The sequence below is a fragment of the Mus pahari genome, chromosome 1, assembly GCF_900095145.1.
Source record: "Mus pahari chromosome 1, PAHARI_EIJ_v1.1, whole genome shotgun sequence".
Lineage (NCBI taxonomy): Eukaryota > Metazoa > Chordata > Mammalia > Rodentia > Muridae > Mus > Mus pahari.
The window spans coordinates 47,407,589-47,426,629 of record NC_034590.1 but is presented as its reverse complement, the minus strand read 5'-3'; the positions used below and the strand labels follow the sequence as shown (position 1 = coordinate 47,426,629).

Genomic DNA, 19,041 nt, shown 5'->3' with positions numbered 1-19,041 from the left:
CTCCCCTCCCTCCCTCTCCTCTCCTCTCTCTCTCTCTCTCTCTCTCTCTCTCTCTCTCTCTCTCTCTCTCTCTTTCTGTGTGTGTGTGTGTGTGTGTGTGTGGTGGCCCATGCATATCAAGGAGGGTGTGGAGGCCCTTTTATTATGTGGCTTCTGGGAATCAACTCAGGTCATCACTTTGCAGTAAGTGCAAACTAAGCCTAAACTAAGCCATCTTATCGACCCAATAGAGGCTATTCTAATTCTATAATATGGGTATACTTGAGAAAGAATACTCAGTGTGGAAAACAGACAGACATTTGTAAGTGATAAGGTTCTAAAATAAAAAAGGCAACCTGTAATTTGTAATTTGATTAGCTCCATCCACTGAAAAGGACAACACAGTAATGACTAAAACCTCGCAGCAACTACTATACTATCCCTGGTTCCTAGATTGTGATCTTAATATATTTTTCACTAAAAGAGACCAGAACTCTTGAAGGAATGAATTCCTTAACTCCAGCAAGCAAGCTCTGCACTGTGGCCAGTGGGGGACACTAGTTTTAAATGAGGTTGGGAAATGCTTAGAGATCTACAACCCATGAATCCATAGTAAGTTTATTTTGGGGCTGGTGACTGATCACAAGGCCCCTGTCACATGCAGAGCTCTATCTCTGAGCTACAACTGCAGTTTCATGACATGTGTACAAGGCAGTGCAGGTACTAGCAGAGGACTGGCACAAACCAGTTTATTATCTTGAAAACCGGCACACAAAGGACCCCCCCCCCCCATTCAGCCTTCTATCCCTTGGTTCCTATTCCGCAGAAAAAGGACCACCTAGGACCTGATATTTCCCTGGGAAAGAATCAGCACCACAGGAACACACATTATCAAATTCATCAAGTCTGAGTAATGCAGCTTTTGAAACCAGCAGTGACTGAAAGAGCTAGAGGACAGAAAGTACCATATGGAAAACTCCAACCCATGGTTCAAAAAGCTCAACTACTCCAAGGATAAAGTGCAGGGCAAACATGGGGATGCGGGCTGGTAGGATGGCTCAGCAGGCATGCAAGGGTAGTTTTATGTCAATTTGACACAAACTAAACTTATTTGAGAGAAAGGAACCTCAATTGAGAAAATGCTTCTGTAAGATGGGGCTGTGGGCCAGCCAGCAAGCCAGCAAGCAGGACTCCTCCGTGGCTTCTGAGTCAGCTCCTGCCTCCAGGCTTCTGCCCTGACTTCCCATGATGATGAACAGTGATGTGGAGGTGTAAGCCAAATAAACCCTCTCTTCCCCAACTTGCTTTTGGTCATGGTGTTTCCTCTTAGCAGTAATAATCCTGACTAAGATGGCAGGTCAAGGCATTCACCATGGGGCCATGCCTGATGGCCTAAGTTTGATCTCTGGGCTGTACATGGTGGAGAGAACAGACTTTCCAAGCTGTCCTCTAACCTTCATGTCCACATCACAGTGTGGATTCCCCCTCACACGCACAGTAAATACATTAACATAACTTAAAAAATAAAACCAGAAAGGAGGGGGAAATACTTAAGTGATTATTAATGCACGTTAGGGAAGCTGCTCCTGTTAAGGAGGAAGTTAGATATGACGGGGACATGCAAAGGCTTTCAGGGTATCTGCCACATTTTATTTCTTAGCCTGCATGGTGGTTATAAGGGATAGTTACATGACAAGTTACTACACTGATACTGGGCAGTTTTTTATTCTGGTGCTTTAGTTATTAACAGCAGAAACTGGCAGAGGACATTAGTGTGCACGCAGGAGGGGCCAAAGTGCGTGTTAATTACCTTCACTTATTGCACTTTTCATCAGCGGTCCTCCTTTGAGAGCCTCCTCTGTGTTGGAGCGGAAGAGCACTCTCGGGCTGTGCGTTGGGGAACAATCTTCAGGCAAGGGAGTGCTGCACTCAGTCATGTCCCGGAAAATCATCTCCTTCTCTTCCAGCAAGAGGAGGATCTGCTGGTCCTTCTGCTGAAGCTGTTCTGCAGGACAAATGGAGAAACCACTTAACTTGTCTGGAGTTGTGGATCACAAGATGACCGGGAGACGAGCACCACCTTGTGGTAGTTAGGGGAAGGGCCACGACAGGAGATGCCTCCCATCCTGAGCATCCCTTCTGTACTTTGTAAAGCTGCCCTGGGTTCTGTTCTGTGAAGCAGGAGCACTTCTGATGTAACTGCTCTGTACTTTGTCTCTGCTCCCTTCCTGACTGCAGCTCTCTTTACCACACTCTGGCATTGGTGCCACGTTCCTGCAACCACCTTAATTACAGACCCTAAAGAGTTACTTATTTTAGGTCTTTTCCCACATGGATATTTATTCCCTCTTTCTGAAACACCCTACCTGTGCTGCCCTGAGGATATCAGTTTCTTCCATGGGGGCATTTTATGGGTCCTCCATCTGTGATGGAGTAATATTGCTGGACTGTCCTCTACACCCTACACATTTTCCTCCTGGGGCTCACACTCTCTGTCAACTGCCTCCCATATGCTGATTATCCCTAGCAAGCACCCTTAAATTTACATTATTTTCTGAACATCAGACCACTGTGTCAACTATCACATGAGTATCTCAACCAAGAGGGTACTATCAGGATAGCAAAAACGAATCTTCCAGGTGACTGACCTCTAGTTTACGGTTTCTTCCTTAGCACTCTATCTTTCAGGTTACCCAGCTTGGTAAACCGGTATCTTTGTCTATCCTGTCCCATCACTCACATCCAGCTGTCTAGTTGGTATTTTTAATTTGTTCTTTGGCAATTTCATACATGTCTAAAGTGTATTCTTTTACCCTAATTTCTTTCCTACCTCTAGTATCTGAGCCCAGGTCATCTTCCTACAGTCATGACTTGCTGTTTTATCCTTCTGTGACTGAGTTTAACTAAGATCACCATTGTGAGTCTGATGAGCTCCTCAATGGACCTTAAGACCACAACTGCCCTTCCTCCCAGTTCCATCAGCAGGGAAGGGTAGAGCCCCTAGCCCTGATCTTTACTCTTGGGGCCCACTAACGGTAGCCACAGCTGCTGTGGAGTGCTGACCGTAACCACTGTGTCATGTCCATAAGCCAACATTCATAGCGCTTCTCCCTGTCTTGAAGCTCTTACATTTCTTTTTTAGCTCTTCTTCCACAATGCTCCCAGAGCCTCAGAGGGAGTGGAATAAATGCTTTGCTCAGGGTTGAGCACTCAATTGTCACTAACTTATTCTCTGCACTTTGAACAGCCATGCATCTCTGCATTCACTACTGTTCTTCGCCGACAGGCATCTCTGGTTGAGGCTGGATGTAACATTTTGATTAACAACCTTATTTCTTCACCTGTCTGCTTACCTACTCATCTCTCACTAACTTATCCTACAGACTTCCCGAGTGGTCCAGAAGCACCTCTACTTCCTCAAGCAATTCTCCTGAAAGGGCTCAGACCTTGAAAACAGTTACATTGAGAGTGCAGCACCCTATTCCCTTTACAGGTCTCAGCTCTCACCATTGCCCTGACCCTTTAGACACGTAGACCCACCACTCCTGGCACACAGATCAAGTTCTTTTTTTTTTTTTTTTTTNGTTTTTTTTTCGAGACAGGGTTTCTCTGTGTAGTCCTGGCTGTCCTGGAACTCACTCTGTAGACCAGGCTGGCCTCGAACTCAGAAATCCGCCTGCCTCTGCCTCCCGAGTGCTGGGATTAAAGGCGTGCGCCACCATGCCCGGCTCTCAAGTTCTTTTCCATGTATCTATCCTTTGGAAGCAAGATAATTTTTTTTTCAGATGTAATTTATGCAGCAGGTTTTGTGAGACTTACGGAGGCAGAATGAGCAGATGCCACATACTTTATGTGACATACCAGACAGACCAATCTGTGTTTTGTCACTCATTTATATATCATCTAGCCAACTGCACAACAAATGTTAGGGAAGATTTTATCCTTGTCATCCCAACAGGCTAATAGACTTGATATAATGGGGGCCTGAAGTTAACCATTTTTTCTCCTCTCCCACCCATCAGTATAACAGAATGGTGTCACTAAACTCTGTTCACTCAAATCCTGGTCTTATTTCTACCCAAAGAAGTTTTTAGAAAATTCAACTAATATATAGTAAAGACAAGAAGACTACCAGGCTCCACTGTTTTAATGAGAGGGGGCTAGAGGTGAGGATGGAGGATCCAGAATTAAGGACAGTCAGGAATACATATCAAGATTTGTCTCACAACAAACAGAAAACAGATAAGATTCCAGCTCAGTCATTAAGCACACACACATTTAGCCCTGGGATGTTTGGCCTTTGAGGGTTTCAACTGTGTCATCTACACAATGGGAGGCAGACAAGACTACATGAAACACTAGTGGGTAACTGAGAACTCCTCCAACAGTTGAGTCCCTTTTCCCTGAGCCATCTCACAGTTCATCTGTGAGGATAACAGCCAAGAAGGCCAGGGAATGCAAAGAGTAGAATGGACTAACTGGATAACTCCCAAATATCTTTTTCGTTTTAACCTTAGCTATGACTATGACATACGGCATGAACAAAGTCACCTGTGTTCAAAACCACAGACACTTTCCTAGGGATGGGCTGTGTGCTTGTGTGTGTGTGTATGTATGTATGTTTTGCCTGTATGTATGTCAGTACCTCACATGTATGTATGTATGTTTTGCCTGTATGTATGTCAGTACCTCACATCCATGCCTGCTGGCCAGAGACACCAGAAGAGGGCATCATATCCCCTGGAGCTAGAGTTACAGACAGTTGTGAATAGCCAGTGAGTGCTTGGAATTGAATCCAGATCTTCTGCAAGTGTAACCAGTGATCTTAACCACTGAGGCATCTCTCCAGACCCTCTTGACTATTCTTACTGATGTTCCATTTCCATTACCTTTTAACTCCCGGGCTTTGGTATCCAACAATTTCTTTTCTTCTTCATTCTCACTGGGAATCCCTTCATCTTCATCTCTATTCCTGACATAACCGAAATAAAGCAGGGTGAAACAAACAAACAAACAAACAAACAAACAAACAAACAAACATGCCTATGATGTCAGTTATGTGGTCACTGCATGTCCTCAGGAAGACACATGGAGGTAAGAGGAGAGTGGAAAAGGCTCACTCACAGGGAGTTGATTGTGTCCTGAATGATTTGAATCCAGCTATTCCGCTCCTCTCTGGAGCTTGCATGGACCTCCACCATCTCTGGATCTTTCACCCCCATACTGATGAGGAACAGGCCTTTCTCCTCATGGGCCACTTCTCTTACAATCAGCTTCTTTAAGGAGATCACTGTTGACTTATGGTCCTGGACAGAGCAGGAGGCAAATATAAGACGTGCATATGACTGAGTAAACAAAATAAAATCACTTTAACCCTCCTCCAAAAGCTCTCCCAGCTTCCAGAGAAATGTTTCATCATTCTACTCAATTTTGTGCAAGCTGTTTTCTGCATGATGAATCTGGAGACATAGTCCACAAATGGATTTATGGATTTCTTTTCTTTTCTTTTTTTTTTTTTTATGGTTTTTTTGAGACAGGGTCTCTCTGTATAGCCCTGGCTGTCCTGGAACTCACTTTGTAGACCAGGCTGGCCTCGAACTCAGAAATCCGCTTGCCTCTGCCTCCCGAGTGCTGGGATTAAAGGCGTGCGCCACCACGCCCGGCCACAAATGGATTTCTACTGTGACCAAATCACCAAATGTTCAGGGCATTCAAAAAGATTATGAAGGAGCATAAAAATAACTTTCCAGTGGAAAGAAGTAATAAGAAAAACATGACAGAGGCATGTAAGAAATTATTCAGAGGAGTCATCTGTCAGGAGTCATGTGGTTTTCAGTGGCCAGGTGAGCCAAAGCCATATGACAGACATAATAATGCTAGCTGGCTATACTTACATCCAATCTAGCTGGTCTGAATATGACATTTCAAACAGAAGAAAGAAAGAATTCAGCTTACCAATGATGCAAACACGTATTTCTGGTCTTTTTCTTGAAGGAAAACTAAAATGTCAGTGAGTAGAACTGCTTGAACCTCTGCAAAGTAGAGTGGGAAAGAGAAAGACAAACTTGTCATGAAATCAGGTTCAGCAACCACCCTCCCCCAATTGTCTGCAAGGCTGCAGGATTCAGAGCTGTGCACTAGAATTTAGAGGTGCTTTATTCTATTTTTAAAGTCTTCGAACTTATTTTGTTATCTTTAATGAACTATACCATCTAGCATTTTACAAATCTTCAGAGAATTGTTGTTTTCTGCAGTAAATATAACAATAGTATTAAACACAGTGAAACCCTAGCTTTCTCCATTAGGAATAAGAAGACAGAATATGAATTTCAGATCAAAACTGGACAACAATATGAATCCTTTTAAGATACTGGTGCATGGAGAAATGAGAAATTCACACCTTGTAAATCGATGTGTCACCTGCTGCTTCTCCTTCCTGTGATGTTTTAAGGGACATTACTTGACTCATAGAGCAGAGGATTCAAACATACAAAGTGAGTGGCAAAGCAAATAACTGCCTCCACCCTAACAGCATTTTAGGCACTTTCTAAGCCTTATCTCAGAGGAGGTTAAGGGACCAGTCCTGCAAAGATACATCTTGTATCTGTCTGTCTTCCAGAAGTTGACTTTGAGTGTCTCCCTCTGCCACTCTTTTTACCTTATTTTTAAAACAAGTTCCTTTTACTGAACCTGGCTGGGACTTGTCATATTTTGGCTGAACAAGCTAGACAGTAAGTTTTGGGGATCTTCCTGTCTCTAACTGATGCCCTTCTTACCCAGGTTATAGGTATGCATCACTGTATCTGTCTTTTTATGTGAGTTCTAGAAATTGGGCTGGAAGAAAGGCATGCCTTCATTCAGGCTCATCACAAGGTATCTGAAACACTGCTCACTAGTGGAGAGGGACACTTTAAAAACTATCCATGCTTTTTTCTCCACTGTTGTACAGGCATTGGTGTGTGCTTTCTGAAATACCCCCACAGTTCCAATGCCGTTGTGACTTCCAGTATACTCTATACTACCCATAGTTATGTTGAAAAAACAAACAAGCAACAAAACAAACAAAAAAACCAAACACATAACACTGAATTCACCCTTTCTCCATGTGAAACCTTTCCATTGTGAGCCTACTTCATGTCCTACAACCAGCAAGAGCATCAAGTGCCAACTCCTGAGCATGTGCAGGGCACCTTGGCAGCTGGATCCCAGCAGTTTCTTATCTCCTATCACTCTCTGAAGTCTCTCTGGGCTCTCCAGCCCTCCTGATGCCATGCTTTCTAACCTCCAGTATTATCCTTCTCTTCATCCTTCAAGCCTTACCTCTCTGCCAGTCCTCCTTCCTCTCATTCTAGCACCCACTACACTGGCGAACAAGCACCTCTCTCTCGAATGTCAGAAGCCAGTTGCCTGGCAGGGACTTCTGTACTGTCTCCTAAGCATGTTAAAGCTATGCTAGGGGTACCTGTGGGCTTGGCAGCAGACACCTATTGGCACCATCACGTCCCTGAGGCAGGGAAGGGAATATTCCTCCTGATATCTGAGTGCTATTGTGACAACAGAGCAACAGGGGACTGTGCAGATCCTCAGCCCATGGAGTCCAGGACTGTGGCAGGAATACCTATGTGCAGGTGTTGGGAAGTTAGAGCTTACATAGGCAGGATGTCTATCCAGGAAAGGGTTGATAAAAGGTAAGATGCACTGTTGAATTAAAAAAAAAAAACAACCATCCCCTAACTTCCTTCAATTATCATAGGTGATCAATGAAAAGCTAGAACTAATAAAAACAAATGAGAAACCTTTAACAAATCTATTTTGCTTTAGAGAAAAATGAAAGACACGAATATCATAAAGTCATAATGAACCTAGTTAAAGTAAGTGAGACTTGCCTTTCTCTAAGGTCTCAGAAGGGCTTTGGAAAAGATGAACTGTCAGCCTCACAGACTCACAGTCCCTGACTCAGACAATTCTGCCACTGACCCTGATCCCACAATGGCCACTCGGCACCTCTCTGGGGGAGTATGTCTTCCCCAACAGTCTGCTTCCTGTTGTCACCCTGCGTGGTGTCTGGATGTTTCCTCTTCTCCCCAGGCTCAGGCATGGACGCAGTCTTACCTTTCAGCCTTCCTGTTGTGCTCTTCAGAAACACACTCCCATCACGCACCAGCTTTTTCCGTCTCAGGTCCTCCTTGGCGAACATCTGCCCACTCTTCATTCTCATGATCGACTTGCTATCCGTCTTTGTGTAAATCTCACCGAGACGCACTTTCTTTTCGTAACTTGCCACTTTGCTGTCCACGGCTCCAATCACATCCTTCACTAGGCTCAAGGACTGAGTGAGGTCTTCCTGCTCCACTTCATTGTCTTGGGAGAGAAGACCAACTCTACTTTAATGGCTCCTTGTGCACAGAGCAAAAGGGGAGGAGTCTGCATCATTACATTCCCTTTGTTGTTTATTACCCTTTCACACTGGCGCCAACATGTCAAGTCACACGCCTGTCTTTCCAGCTACCAAAGGACATTAGAAATTCTCAATGCTATGGATGATATGCAATTATATGCCCCAAAATAAAAGAACCCAATGTTTTAGGGAGAGAGGGCAGCAGAGGTGAATAACTACCCTCAGTTACATCTCTACTTACTATTTAATGCTACTGCCTGGTAACCGTTAATGTAACTGAAGTAACGGCCTAGGAGAAGCATTAGCTGAGAGAAACTATCACACTACTACATACGGATTATTAAACAGAACAGAGTAACAATTTTAGCACTTATGGGAAGAAATGGTGGGACTACTGACCAAGCCAACTTTACCAGAACTAGTGCTCAGGGCACTTAACGTTTTAACAGAACCAATACACGGTCTCTGCTTGGTATCATCTATTACCTGGGTTGTAGTGATTTCATGATACAAGTCTGGATTCCAGGAAGAGAGTCCAGGGCCTTGTACATATCCAGGAAGCGCTCTAGCACTCAGCTGTGCCTCCAGTGGGTTCAGTGTTTGCCTCCTCCATACCAGGCCTCACTGGAATCTACTCTAAGTCTTACAGGCCTTACACTTGCAGTTTTGTTTCCCTATAGTCTCAGCACTGGGAGGCTGAGCAGGAATGCCTTTGAGGGTAAACTGTGCCCTCAAAAAACTAAAAATGTCAACAAAATAAATAGTCATGAAAAGATACTTTCAAGATAAACTACAGATGCTCGGTACAGTGCCTCCCACCTGTAATCTCAGAACTTTTTGGGGATATTGAAGGAAGAACTGCTGTGATTTTGAGGCCAGCCTAGGCCAGAGTGAGAACTTGTGCCCACAAATAAACAAACAATCACTGACATAAGCACAGGCACTCTAGTAGGTCTGCTAGAGTATGATAGAGCTGCTACAGTGGTTTCTAGCACTATCTAGATCTGAGTGTACAAGGAGACTCACCTTTGGTACATTGTAGTATCCTTTGGAATAAAACTGGGTACTTGGTGATCCTCTGAGTTACAAGTAATATGCACTCTGGAATTCCCAGCCTTCTTACTACTGAACTGCTCATCTTCTTCTGCAAAGGAGTGAATAAACTGTTAGTCACCACATGAAGGAAGGTGGCTCTAGCCAAAATGGTGTGCTTGTGCTCCTGCCCATGATGGGGACGCTTGCTTTCAGGTCGGTACCTTCACAAAGGCTTGGAACCGCTTATCCTTGGTGTAGAGGTCTTTGAAGTAGTTGACAGACTGGTTGTGCTGGCCACAGAACTTGCCGTATGTCTTCTTTAAGCGCTCTGCATTCTCACCTGAGAACTGCTCGAGAAAGAGAACAGGAGGCACATCACAATTCAGGGTATAATTCTGTAGAAAGTTTCCAGTCTCATTGTAAAAACCAAGAGCGCTTCCTTACACCCATCTCCCCCTGCACCCACATGCACACCATGATGGAATGGAACAGCACTTTGCCAAATACACTTTATCAAAAGGTTAAACACTGAGATTTCAGGAGACTTGAAATTTCTCATGTAGGTTTCTTCCCTCACAGTGGAGAGGCAGAAGTAGAACTATGACATAAGCCAGATGCCCTAAAAGGTTGAATCCAATCGTCTTGTGCAGAACAAATGAGTATCACAGTCCTATCATCAACGATCTTACTAAGGGAGTGTACAAATACTAGCAACTACACATGATAATACAAGTCGAGATATCTATGTAGTCCTGAAGGCAGAAAGAGAGAAACAGACTATGTTGGGGAAGATGGTTCTTCATTTGTAGGGCCGCACATTAAGTTCATTATTGAATAGGACTATTCAATTTCCAATTTGCCAGATGCAAGTATCTCACATGGAACAGACACTTATTTGCATCATACCTGTTTTTTACAGATTTCCTTAAGGTAGAAACCTATGTAATATTCAGCTGTACAGTTCTACCCCTGGCATTTAATAGGCAGCAAATCCTTTTAGAATGACTGATTGTACTAATAAAATTATCAAGCGAGGAATATGGACTGAAGGATATACTAGAGAACAGGATTTCTAGTTCTAGACAAGCCTGTAATGTAAGTTCCTTGGGAGGCTGAGATAGCCTCAGAATAAAAGCAAACACAGGGCTGGGGATGCAGCTCAGTAGTGGGATGCTGACCTACCATGTATGAGCCCTTGGTTCAATCCCTAGTACTGCCCCCAGCCAAATCCAATTCTCATTTGGCTGTTCCAGGAATTAAGCTTCTGAATCTATGTAGAAGCAGTGATTTGGTGAGGGAGAAAGATGTAGTCACATGTGTGTGATATTCTTATCTGTTAATGTGTACTAGCAACATTTCCTTTTCCAAAAACATCTTAAAAATAAACATCAAAGGCTGCCTATGATATACATTGAAAAATAAAGCTATACTTTTTTGCTGAGTTTCTTTGGAGCAGGACTGAAATCAAATCATATTCTGAAAAAAAGTAACACATTTTATAGTGTTTCAGACAGTGTATTGCTTAAGTTTCGGGTGGTCTGAAGACAGACAAGATCCTTTTCAGATGAGCCACAGGGAAAGCTGAAGACTTCTAACAAATATCCTTTTGTTTCTGATGATTATATGGAGTTGAAGAAAGAAAAACCTTTTACTACATACTTCATTATGTGTGCACTTAACTTTCTAAAAAGTAGCATAAACGGAGACACTCTGCTTTCTTTATTTTACAGAAAAGGAAATCCAGGGTTTGATTACTCCAATCTGCTAAGACAAACAGTAGAGCTGAGACGTACAAGCAGGGATCCAGAGTTACAAAGCTTCTCTCGACCCACCAGCATGAGAAGAACCCAAGACCTCCCCGCTGCTCACCTGACTGACAAGCACGTCCCCTATCCTCTTGATGAGAAAGTTCTTTTCACTTTTATCCACAAGGGACTCCTTTTTCCGCTCCAGGATTCTCTGAAAGAACTGGCTGTGGATACTGATCAACTCATCCAAGCAGGGGAACAGCTTTTCCACCGTCTGCTGCTCAAAGAGCAGATCTGTCATCATGCCCCGGCTGTACACGTCACTCATGATCTTGAGTGTGCGGATGTGATGTAACTCTGTCTGCATCAACTCTATGAGAAGAGAGATGAAGGGTCTCTCAGAGATCACCAGTTAAGCTCATAAGGTTAGCGTAGTGCCTGACGGAAACCCTGAAGCTGAGCAAACAGTTGTCTGCTTCCCCTGAGCTGGCATCTCACTGCTCTGCTGCTTAACTGACCTGAGCTCATCTTCAGTTGACAGGCCACTGAATTCCGACAGTCTCTTATTGTCTCTAAGCAAGTCTTCATTAGACCCGGTCCCTCTCATTTACTGTGAACCCGCTTCCTAGGAACAACTGCTATGTCACTGTAGCTCAAGAACTGAGATGTGTTTTTAGAAAACAGCTCTTTTGGGGACTGCTGTGCAACCAAGCATATAATAAACAAACTACTGACTGGAATCAGAGACAGCAGAATGGGGCACCAAAGGGCAAAAGACCACAAGGACATGAGCTGTATCATGTCTCCTCACCTCAGTGCTTTTAATGAAAACCTTTATGAGGCTGCATATTCAAAATTTATTTTCTACAGCCTAACAATCATCAATTAAATGTGCTGGACAGGGCAACTTCTTTTCAAGTTCTTGCCCTGCAATAGAGAAGGGTTTTTTTCTGCCTCTTGATAACCCTCACTGGCATGCAAGTTGGATAGTGTAGACCAAATATAGGCAAAGCAATGAAGCACCTCACCGTAAATCACTTCCTGTCGCTTGACCACATCTTTCTTCTGCTGTTTAAGGAACTTGCTGTCCACTGTCCGGCTCCATGACTCTGCTTCTAGCTGTTTAGAGTCACTTTCAAAATCTCCCATCAGCTGTCCTTCATTCATGTCTGTACCTACTCCTCAAAATACAGAAAAAAAGAACCTCAGGATTGTGGGTTTCTGACCTCTAAAATTCTGGATCTTCCTCTAGGCGATACACAAGTTCATAAGACAGATTCTCTGTATTAGTGTAGAGGATCCTCAAAGAGAACATACCTGATACCAGACAGGATCAATATCAAATTAGAAATGATAAACATCACGCAAATCAAGCAAGACTTAAACAATCCCTTTGTCAAGTTGAGACATGAAGTCCCGCTATCTTTGCGAGCTGCAACATTTATCTGAGTAGGCTCACAACTGTACAGACACAGAACTGAATGTGTGCAGAGGTTCGGGGAGGGGAAGCGTCAGCACTAGAGTATGCCTACATGAGTATCAGAGTTCCCTTCAATGAACAGTCAACAACAGGACAGGCTCGACTGACACTGCATGTGTTGTGTATGATGCTTGATAGGCAATTTAGACTCTTGGTGGGGTGGCAGGGAGAGCAGGCACTGCTATTTGGTAACAGTATGCTAGGACATACACTGAATCTTTACAGACATTTAGAAAAAGGGGCCAAAATTTCCTCTTACCCTCATCAGTAAGGGATTCTGTTGACTCATTGACCTTGCAGATTTTATTCAATGAGTCTGTTGAATGAGACAGAAATTTCCAGGTGTTTGACATGTTCTCATCATTGCCAACTCTAAAGACAAAAAGAAAGATGCACTGTCAAATAGGTTCTGATAAACTCTGACATATATTCTTTCGTGAATCCTTAAAAAAAAAAAAAAGACCCTCTAAAATAACAGCTAGATGTAGGTTTATAATTCAAGACAAATTACTCAGGTTCAGAGCAAAATGAAGAATTATTAAAAAGTTTAAAAGAATCATTGCAAACTCAATCTTAGCCCAACTTTTTTTTTTTTTTTTTTTTTTTTTTGGTTTTTTGAGACAGGGTTTCTCTGTATAGCCCTGGCTGTCCTGGAACTCACTTTGTAGACCAGACTGGCCTCGAACTCAGAAATCNGCCTGCCTCTGCCTCCCGAGTGCTGGGATTAAAGGCGTGGGCCACCATGCCCAGCTTTAGCCCAACTTTTGAGGCTTAAAAAAAGGTACACAGCAAGGTAAGTTTTTTTCCCCCTTAAATCATGCACATACTATATAGAAAAAATTTACAATTTATGATAGGTGCTGGAGAGATGGCTCACAGGCTAAGATCACAAGGTTGATTCCCAGTACCAGTATGGCAGCTGACAACCACTGGTAACTCAAGTTCCAGGGGATCTAATACCCTTTTCTAGCCTCCACAGGCACCAGATATACACACGAAGCATAGACATGCTTGTGGGCAAAAGACCCATACAAATAAAACAGTCATTTAAAGAAATATTACATAATTACTCCCCCTCCCCTTTAAAAAATACACCTTTCTTAGCATGTTAATAAGCACTCCGATAAATGATATTCTTCGGGGCTTTTTCACTTCACCTTAAGCTATCACAGTAGGTACCAGTAAATGGAACAGCAAGTGAAATGCATTTGAACTTCAAATTTTCTTTAGTACTCTGTTTTAAAGTCACAGTGCAAATGAGTTTTGATAACATTACAACTTCGAAAAGACTTTTAGCGAACATAAAAATAGAGACAACGAAGAGTGAAATGTTAGTTTTGAGGAAACATTAGCTTACACAGAGGTGACGCAGCACAATCAAAAGCAGGTTAGTCTGAATCAGGAAGCATGTAAGAGTTGTCAAGTACTATAGTTTTGATGACTCATACTTGATGTATGGGGGCACTTTACCCTAAACAGCAAACAGCATCCCAGTTCCTTTGCTAATAACCCAAAAGTCAATGCTGAACAACCCATGGCCTCAGCAATGTTTGAAGAGTCTGGAAATGAAACTCAATGTAAATGAGCAAGAAGGTACCTAATTGGAGCTGAAAGCCCAGAACTCACCACCATGATAAACTGACTTCAGAGGTTAAGAACAGAAAGCAGATTTAAAAAGAAGTACAACCAGGTTCATCTGAATACTACAAAAGTGTGACAGCTGAGGACAGATATCTAATTCTTTTTTTTTTTTTTTTTTTGGTCAAATGAAGGATTATTATGTTCTTGCCACCCAGATGTCAACAGTGAATTCTTTAACCCCACTTACCCAGTGATGTTTTGTATGGAGACACTTTTAGAGAGGGAGACACTCTGCTGGGACCGTCTGTTAGTAAACATTGGTGCAGCAGTGGCCTCATCAGCCAAGAGGACTGCAGACCTAGGGCGCTCCTTGGGCTGTGAAGCTGCAAGGGAAGAGAGGATATTAATCGAAGTATCACCTTTCCAAGCCCCAGACCCCTAGTGCTGACTTAGCTAGCAGAAGCCACAAAAACATATAATGCTTTAAGTACATTAGCTCCTTCTGTGTAGCCTTGGCTATCCTTGAACTCAGAGATCCCTCCAAGTGCTGGGATTAAAGGCACAGGCCACCACATACTTGAAGCTCTGGAAACTCCATCAGGTCCTCAGGAAGAGCATCAAGTTCTCCTAATCACTGACTTATCTCTCCAGCCCTGCTCATTATTTGAAAGCATGCATTTTGATCAAGTTCTTGAGTTTATGGATATAGAAAAATTAATACCTGTTTAATATCACAGTTATTGATTCTCATGGTTTTCCTTAACATGATCAAGGAGGAAAGTGGAGCTCTATTCTAAAATGACTACACTGTCATGTGAACACTAAATTATTTTTCCTTGCTAAGTGAGCTCCTGTCACAGATATATGTTTTTATATATGTTTATTTCCAGGAGGGTAAAAAGCTAAGAAAAATAAGATATGGGGACTGGTATAATTTTTACAACATTATAGGATACCTTTAATAAATAATAACACAATAATTAATTTCTAATTCCAAATCTGTTTAGACACTAGAACACCAGGAACAGGTTACAATATTACTGATCCTTGCTGTAGGAAGTACAAAGGGAATGAAAGACTGGGGTCTCCCAGAGAAGATGCTTCAGGGTAGTCTACAGCATACCCTAAGTGTTTCAGAAAGCTGACCAGTGAGAAATAAAATGTCAGAGGAAGAAACAGTAGTTCTTAGATTACAGTGAGAGGGTAGAAAAGTTAGAAGGAAAAGAGGATATTAATGGGAAGAGCCATATGAACGAAGGGAAAAACAATCATGTAGTATTAGTATAAAATGGAGAAAGGAGAAGTAGAGAGTAGAGTGAGGACAGACAGACAGACAAACATGCAATGTGAATGCACAACTGTGCTTTCGTGTGTGTATGTGTGCTTGCCTATGACAGTCCATGTTGAGATGACTTTCTCAGTAGCTTCTCTAATTCTTTTTTGTTGTTGAGAGAGTGTTTATCATTGAACCTGTAGTTTACCAATTGGCTAGCCTGGAAGAGTAAGCTTTGGTATCAGCCTGTTCTGCTCCCCAGATCTAGGATTACATACATATGCTACCATGTTCAAACCCAAACTTGGGTCTTCATGATTGTCCAAGAAGCACTTTACATACTGAGTCATCTACTAGCTCCAGAAGTTGTACTCTTTTTTAAAGATTTCTATTTATTTATTATATGTAAGTACACTGTACCTATCTTCAGACACATCAGAAGAGGGCGTCAGATCTCATTACGGATGGTTGCTGGGATTTGAACTTAGAACCTTTGGAAGCACTAAGCCATCTCTCCAGCCTGATTTTCTTTTATTTGAAGGGAACCAGCTGGGATTGGGATTCATATGTTTAGTAAGATAATTCTACAAAATCAGCCTTACATGTTTACACATGTGAAATTAAAAAAGGGGGCGTCAAAGGCAAAATGGGAGCTATTACAGATGGAGAAGGTGAGACAAGGTGGAAGGATGGAGATAAACACTAATGGGGGGCTGTTCTTAAAAGATATTATATATACAGAAATCTTATACTAAAACCCAATACTCTACAGAGTATTATCAACATAAATTATAAACAGTTATCTGTAAGGGTCAGAGGCAATCCATATAAGGGACCTTGCTTGCAAAAGATATTTTAAAAAGTTATTTTATCTGATGAGAAAGAAAACATGCTTTTGAAACAGTTGGTAATACCACAGAAAAAAGTTTAAAGACTGTAACTGTCTGAGGAAGCTGGATGACAGACTGAAGTGGGTGTCAGTCTAGTAGCTGACTCCATTCAAAGATGGATGAGAACCAGACTTAATATGGCTAAAGGGAATTCACTCTTTGTGGGCAGACAGACTGGCCAGAAACTATGTAAGAGAAAGAAGGCACAGGGTAGTGCTTCCAGGCCTGAGTGGGCATCAAAATCACCTGGAGGATCTATGGAAACACATGCCACAGGGCTCTACCACAGTGTCTGACTCACAGGCCTAGTTGGGATCTCAGAATCTGCACTGACTCTTCAGCAAGATGCTGAAAGCACTGCCTTGGTTAATGTATCACAGAGGTTCCCATGACGTCAACTCATAAATAAGTACCACTGCATTATTTATGGTAGTAGTTGGACTTAAAACACAATGTATGCTAATGAAGTATAGCATGCAACAGCCTGAAACAACAGCTTACAATAACTCTGAAAGTGACAAAGTGAATAAATAATATAAAAGCATAAGTCATCATTTAATGTACAATGTCATAATTTAATGTATCAATGTACAAATCAACAGATTTTTTCAAAGATATACATGACTATAAATATAGCAGGTCAGAAGGCCATGCCTTAATATACTACACAGAAATTAGAGAATTGGGAATGAATGAAAAATGCTGTCAACCTAAAGGGAAATCTTATACAAGATGGTAAAGATTAGTTTTGGTTTGTTTTTAGATTTAAAATGTATTCTGCATGCATGTGTACACACATGTGCCACAGAGTCCACATGGAAGCCAGAGGACAACCTGTAGGAGCTGGTTTTCTCCTCTATCACATGGGTTCTAATGACTATACTCACTTTGCCAGGCTTGGAGGCAAACTCTTATTTTCTCAGCTCTCTTATCCAAGCCAAAACAGCGTTTTAAATTAAAATTTACGTGTGTGTGTGTGTGTGTGTGTGTGTGTGTGTGTGTGTGTGTGTGTGTGACGACTTGTGGATGCTGGTTCTCTTCTGCAATGTTGGTCCAGGGACTGAACTCAGCTAGTCAGCCTTGGCAGCAGATACCTTTACTTGCCGAAGTCACTTTCCTAGTCCCCCATACAGTTTTTAAAAGTGTGAATGACAGAATATAATTTACTCAGTTTTGTGTAACATTTGAGAACCCTGGGAAAGAAAACAGCAAAAGAATCATTTATATAACTTCATGGGCTATATTAAGTTTAACCAGTAAAATCTCATTTGAGTCACACTGCTCTGAGGTACTGAAACCAACCATTTTCTCTGGTGCTGAAGAGGAGACTGAGTTGCACAGGAGTAATTTGCTCACACATATGAACTCTAGTCCACCTCTCAGCTGATGCACACACTATGACAGATTCCCTCAAGGAGGATTTGACGGTGTAATGCAAGTTGTTGGTCATTGAATGTGGCAGGATAAGCTAGTGACCTAATAAATTACAAAATAGGTATAGGATCTTGCTAGGCAGTGTAGGCTATCCTCAACAATCCTGATTAAGAATAACAAGCAAGCAAAAGCATCAAGTCTAGAACACAACATCTGCGTACATTTCTGAGAGGTGTGGTGAGCTACTTACACTTGTTTCTCATGATGACTGTGGGTAGCGATGATGTATCGTGGGCCTGGAGGCTCCCTTTTGGCTGCTAAAGAGAAAAGAAGGTAAACAGATGCAGATCACACTGAAAACTCATCTTCCATCAAGTCTCCAGAAGCCTGGAGTCAAAAGAGAACACTGTGCTGGGTCAGCCCCGCCCCACTTGCTTATCCTTTGCGCTCATCATGCACAGCAGATAAGTGGTTAGGTGTATCCCCAGACCCATTCCAGGAATGTTTTTCAGTCATCTGTGTAGGCAAAGCATTCTTCCATTTCCAGATGATCTAAGTACTCTCTCTTTGCTACAGATACCAAAGCTGTCTGCAGAGTCTTTTCTGGCTTGTAGAAATTACCTGTCTGTAGCTCCAATGTACTGTCAGTTATTAAAGAGATCATCTGTGCCCTGTTCATTTTTGTTTCTTTGATGACTAGCATTTGTAAAGTGTTACATTCTTAGGTAGGAAGCTAATTTTAGTAAAATTTTGTGAGAGCATGCACAAAAATACTTTTGACAAATTACAAAGTGATGCATTTACTGTGCAACAAATCTCTAAGAGGAAATAGATCACTTCCAACTGAAAATGAATGCCTCCATATAGATTATAATGATATACAAAAGAGATGCCATTCTCTGTGTCATTGTACTACAGACCCCCATGCATACAGTCTTATCAGATAGTGAACATCACAGATTGAGTGCACGGACAGATGGTGAGTGACAGAAGCAGTAGGGAGATGCTAGAACGAATGGACATCTGGGATGCATTTCCCATTTCAACAGCACCCACTGAGTACCTACTGACTACTTTGCCATCCAGTCTTTCTAATTTTAAGTCTCTATCACATACCAGACACTATTCTAGGTACTCAAGTCTACTGTACTAATCCATCAAAGATTCCTGTCTGCCTGCTTATGTTCTAGTAGGGGTAAGGTACAAATCATAAGAAAGAAAGAAAGAAAGAAAGAAAGAAAGAAAGAAAGAAAGAAAGAAAGAGAGAGAGAGAGAGAGAGAGA

General features: G+C 42.2%; 1 protein-coding gene across 8 annotated transcripts in view; it reads right to left on the bottom strand.

Moving 5' to 3' along the window:
- The window catches only part of Akap13 (A-kinase anchoring protein 13), a 289,605-nt gene that overhangs the window by 13,596 nt on the left and 256,968 nt on the right, over window positions 1-19,041 (bottom strand). For 6 of the 8 annotated variants that reach the window (XM_029539287.1, XM_029539292.1, XM_029539297.1 and 3 more), the window contains 12 exons: window positions 18,009-18,075; window positions 14,469-14,604; window positions 12,900-13,012; window positions 12,189-12,341; window positions 11,282-11,532; window positions 9,634-9,759; window positions 9,404-9,521; window positions 8,092-8,340; window positions 5,935-6,011; window positions 5,104-5,285; window positions 4,869-4,951; window positions 1,790-1,984 (listed from right to left, as the gene is read on the bottom strand). In XM_029539287.1, the coding sequence (XP_029395147.1) occupies window positions 1,790-1,984; window positions 4,869-4,951; window positions 5,104-5,285; window positions 5,935-6,011; window positions 8,092-8,340; window positions 9,404-9,521; window positions 9,634-9,759; window positions 11,282-11,532; window positions 12,189-12,341; window positions 12,900-13,012; window positions 14,469-14,604; window positions 18,009-18,075 (1,750 nt within the window). The remainder of the gene's footprint in view (window positions 1-1,789; window positions 1,985-4,868; window positions 4,952-5,103; window positions 5,286-5,934; window positions 6,012-8,091; window positions 8,341-9,403; window positions 9,522-9,633; window positions 9,760-11,281; window positions 11,533-12,188; window positions 12,342-12,899; window positions 13,013-14,468; window positions 14,605-18,008; window positions 18,076-19,041) is intronic. The other 2 variants (XM_029539294.1, XM_029539296.1) reach the window with 2 other exon arrangements.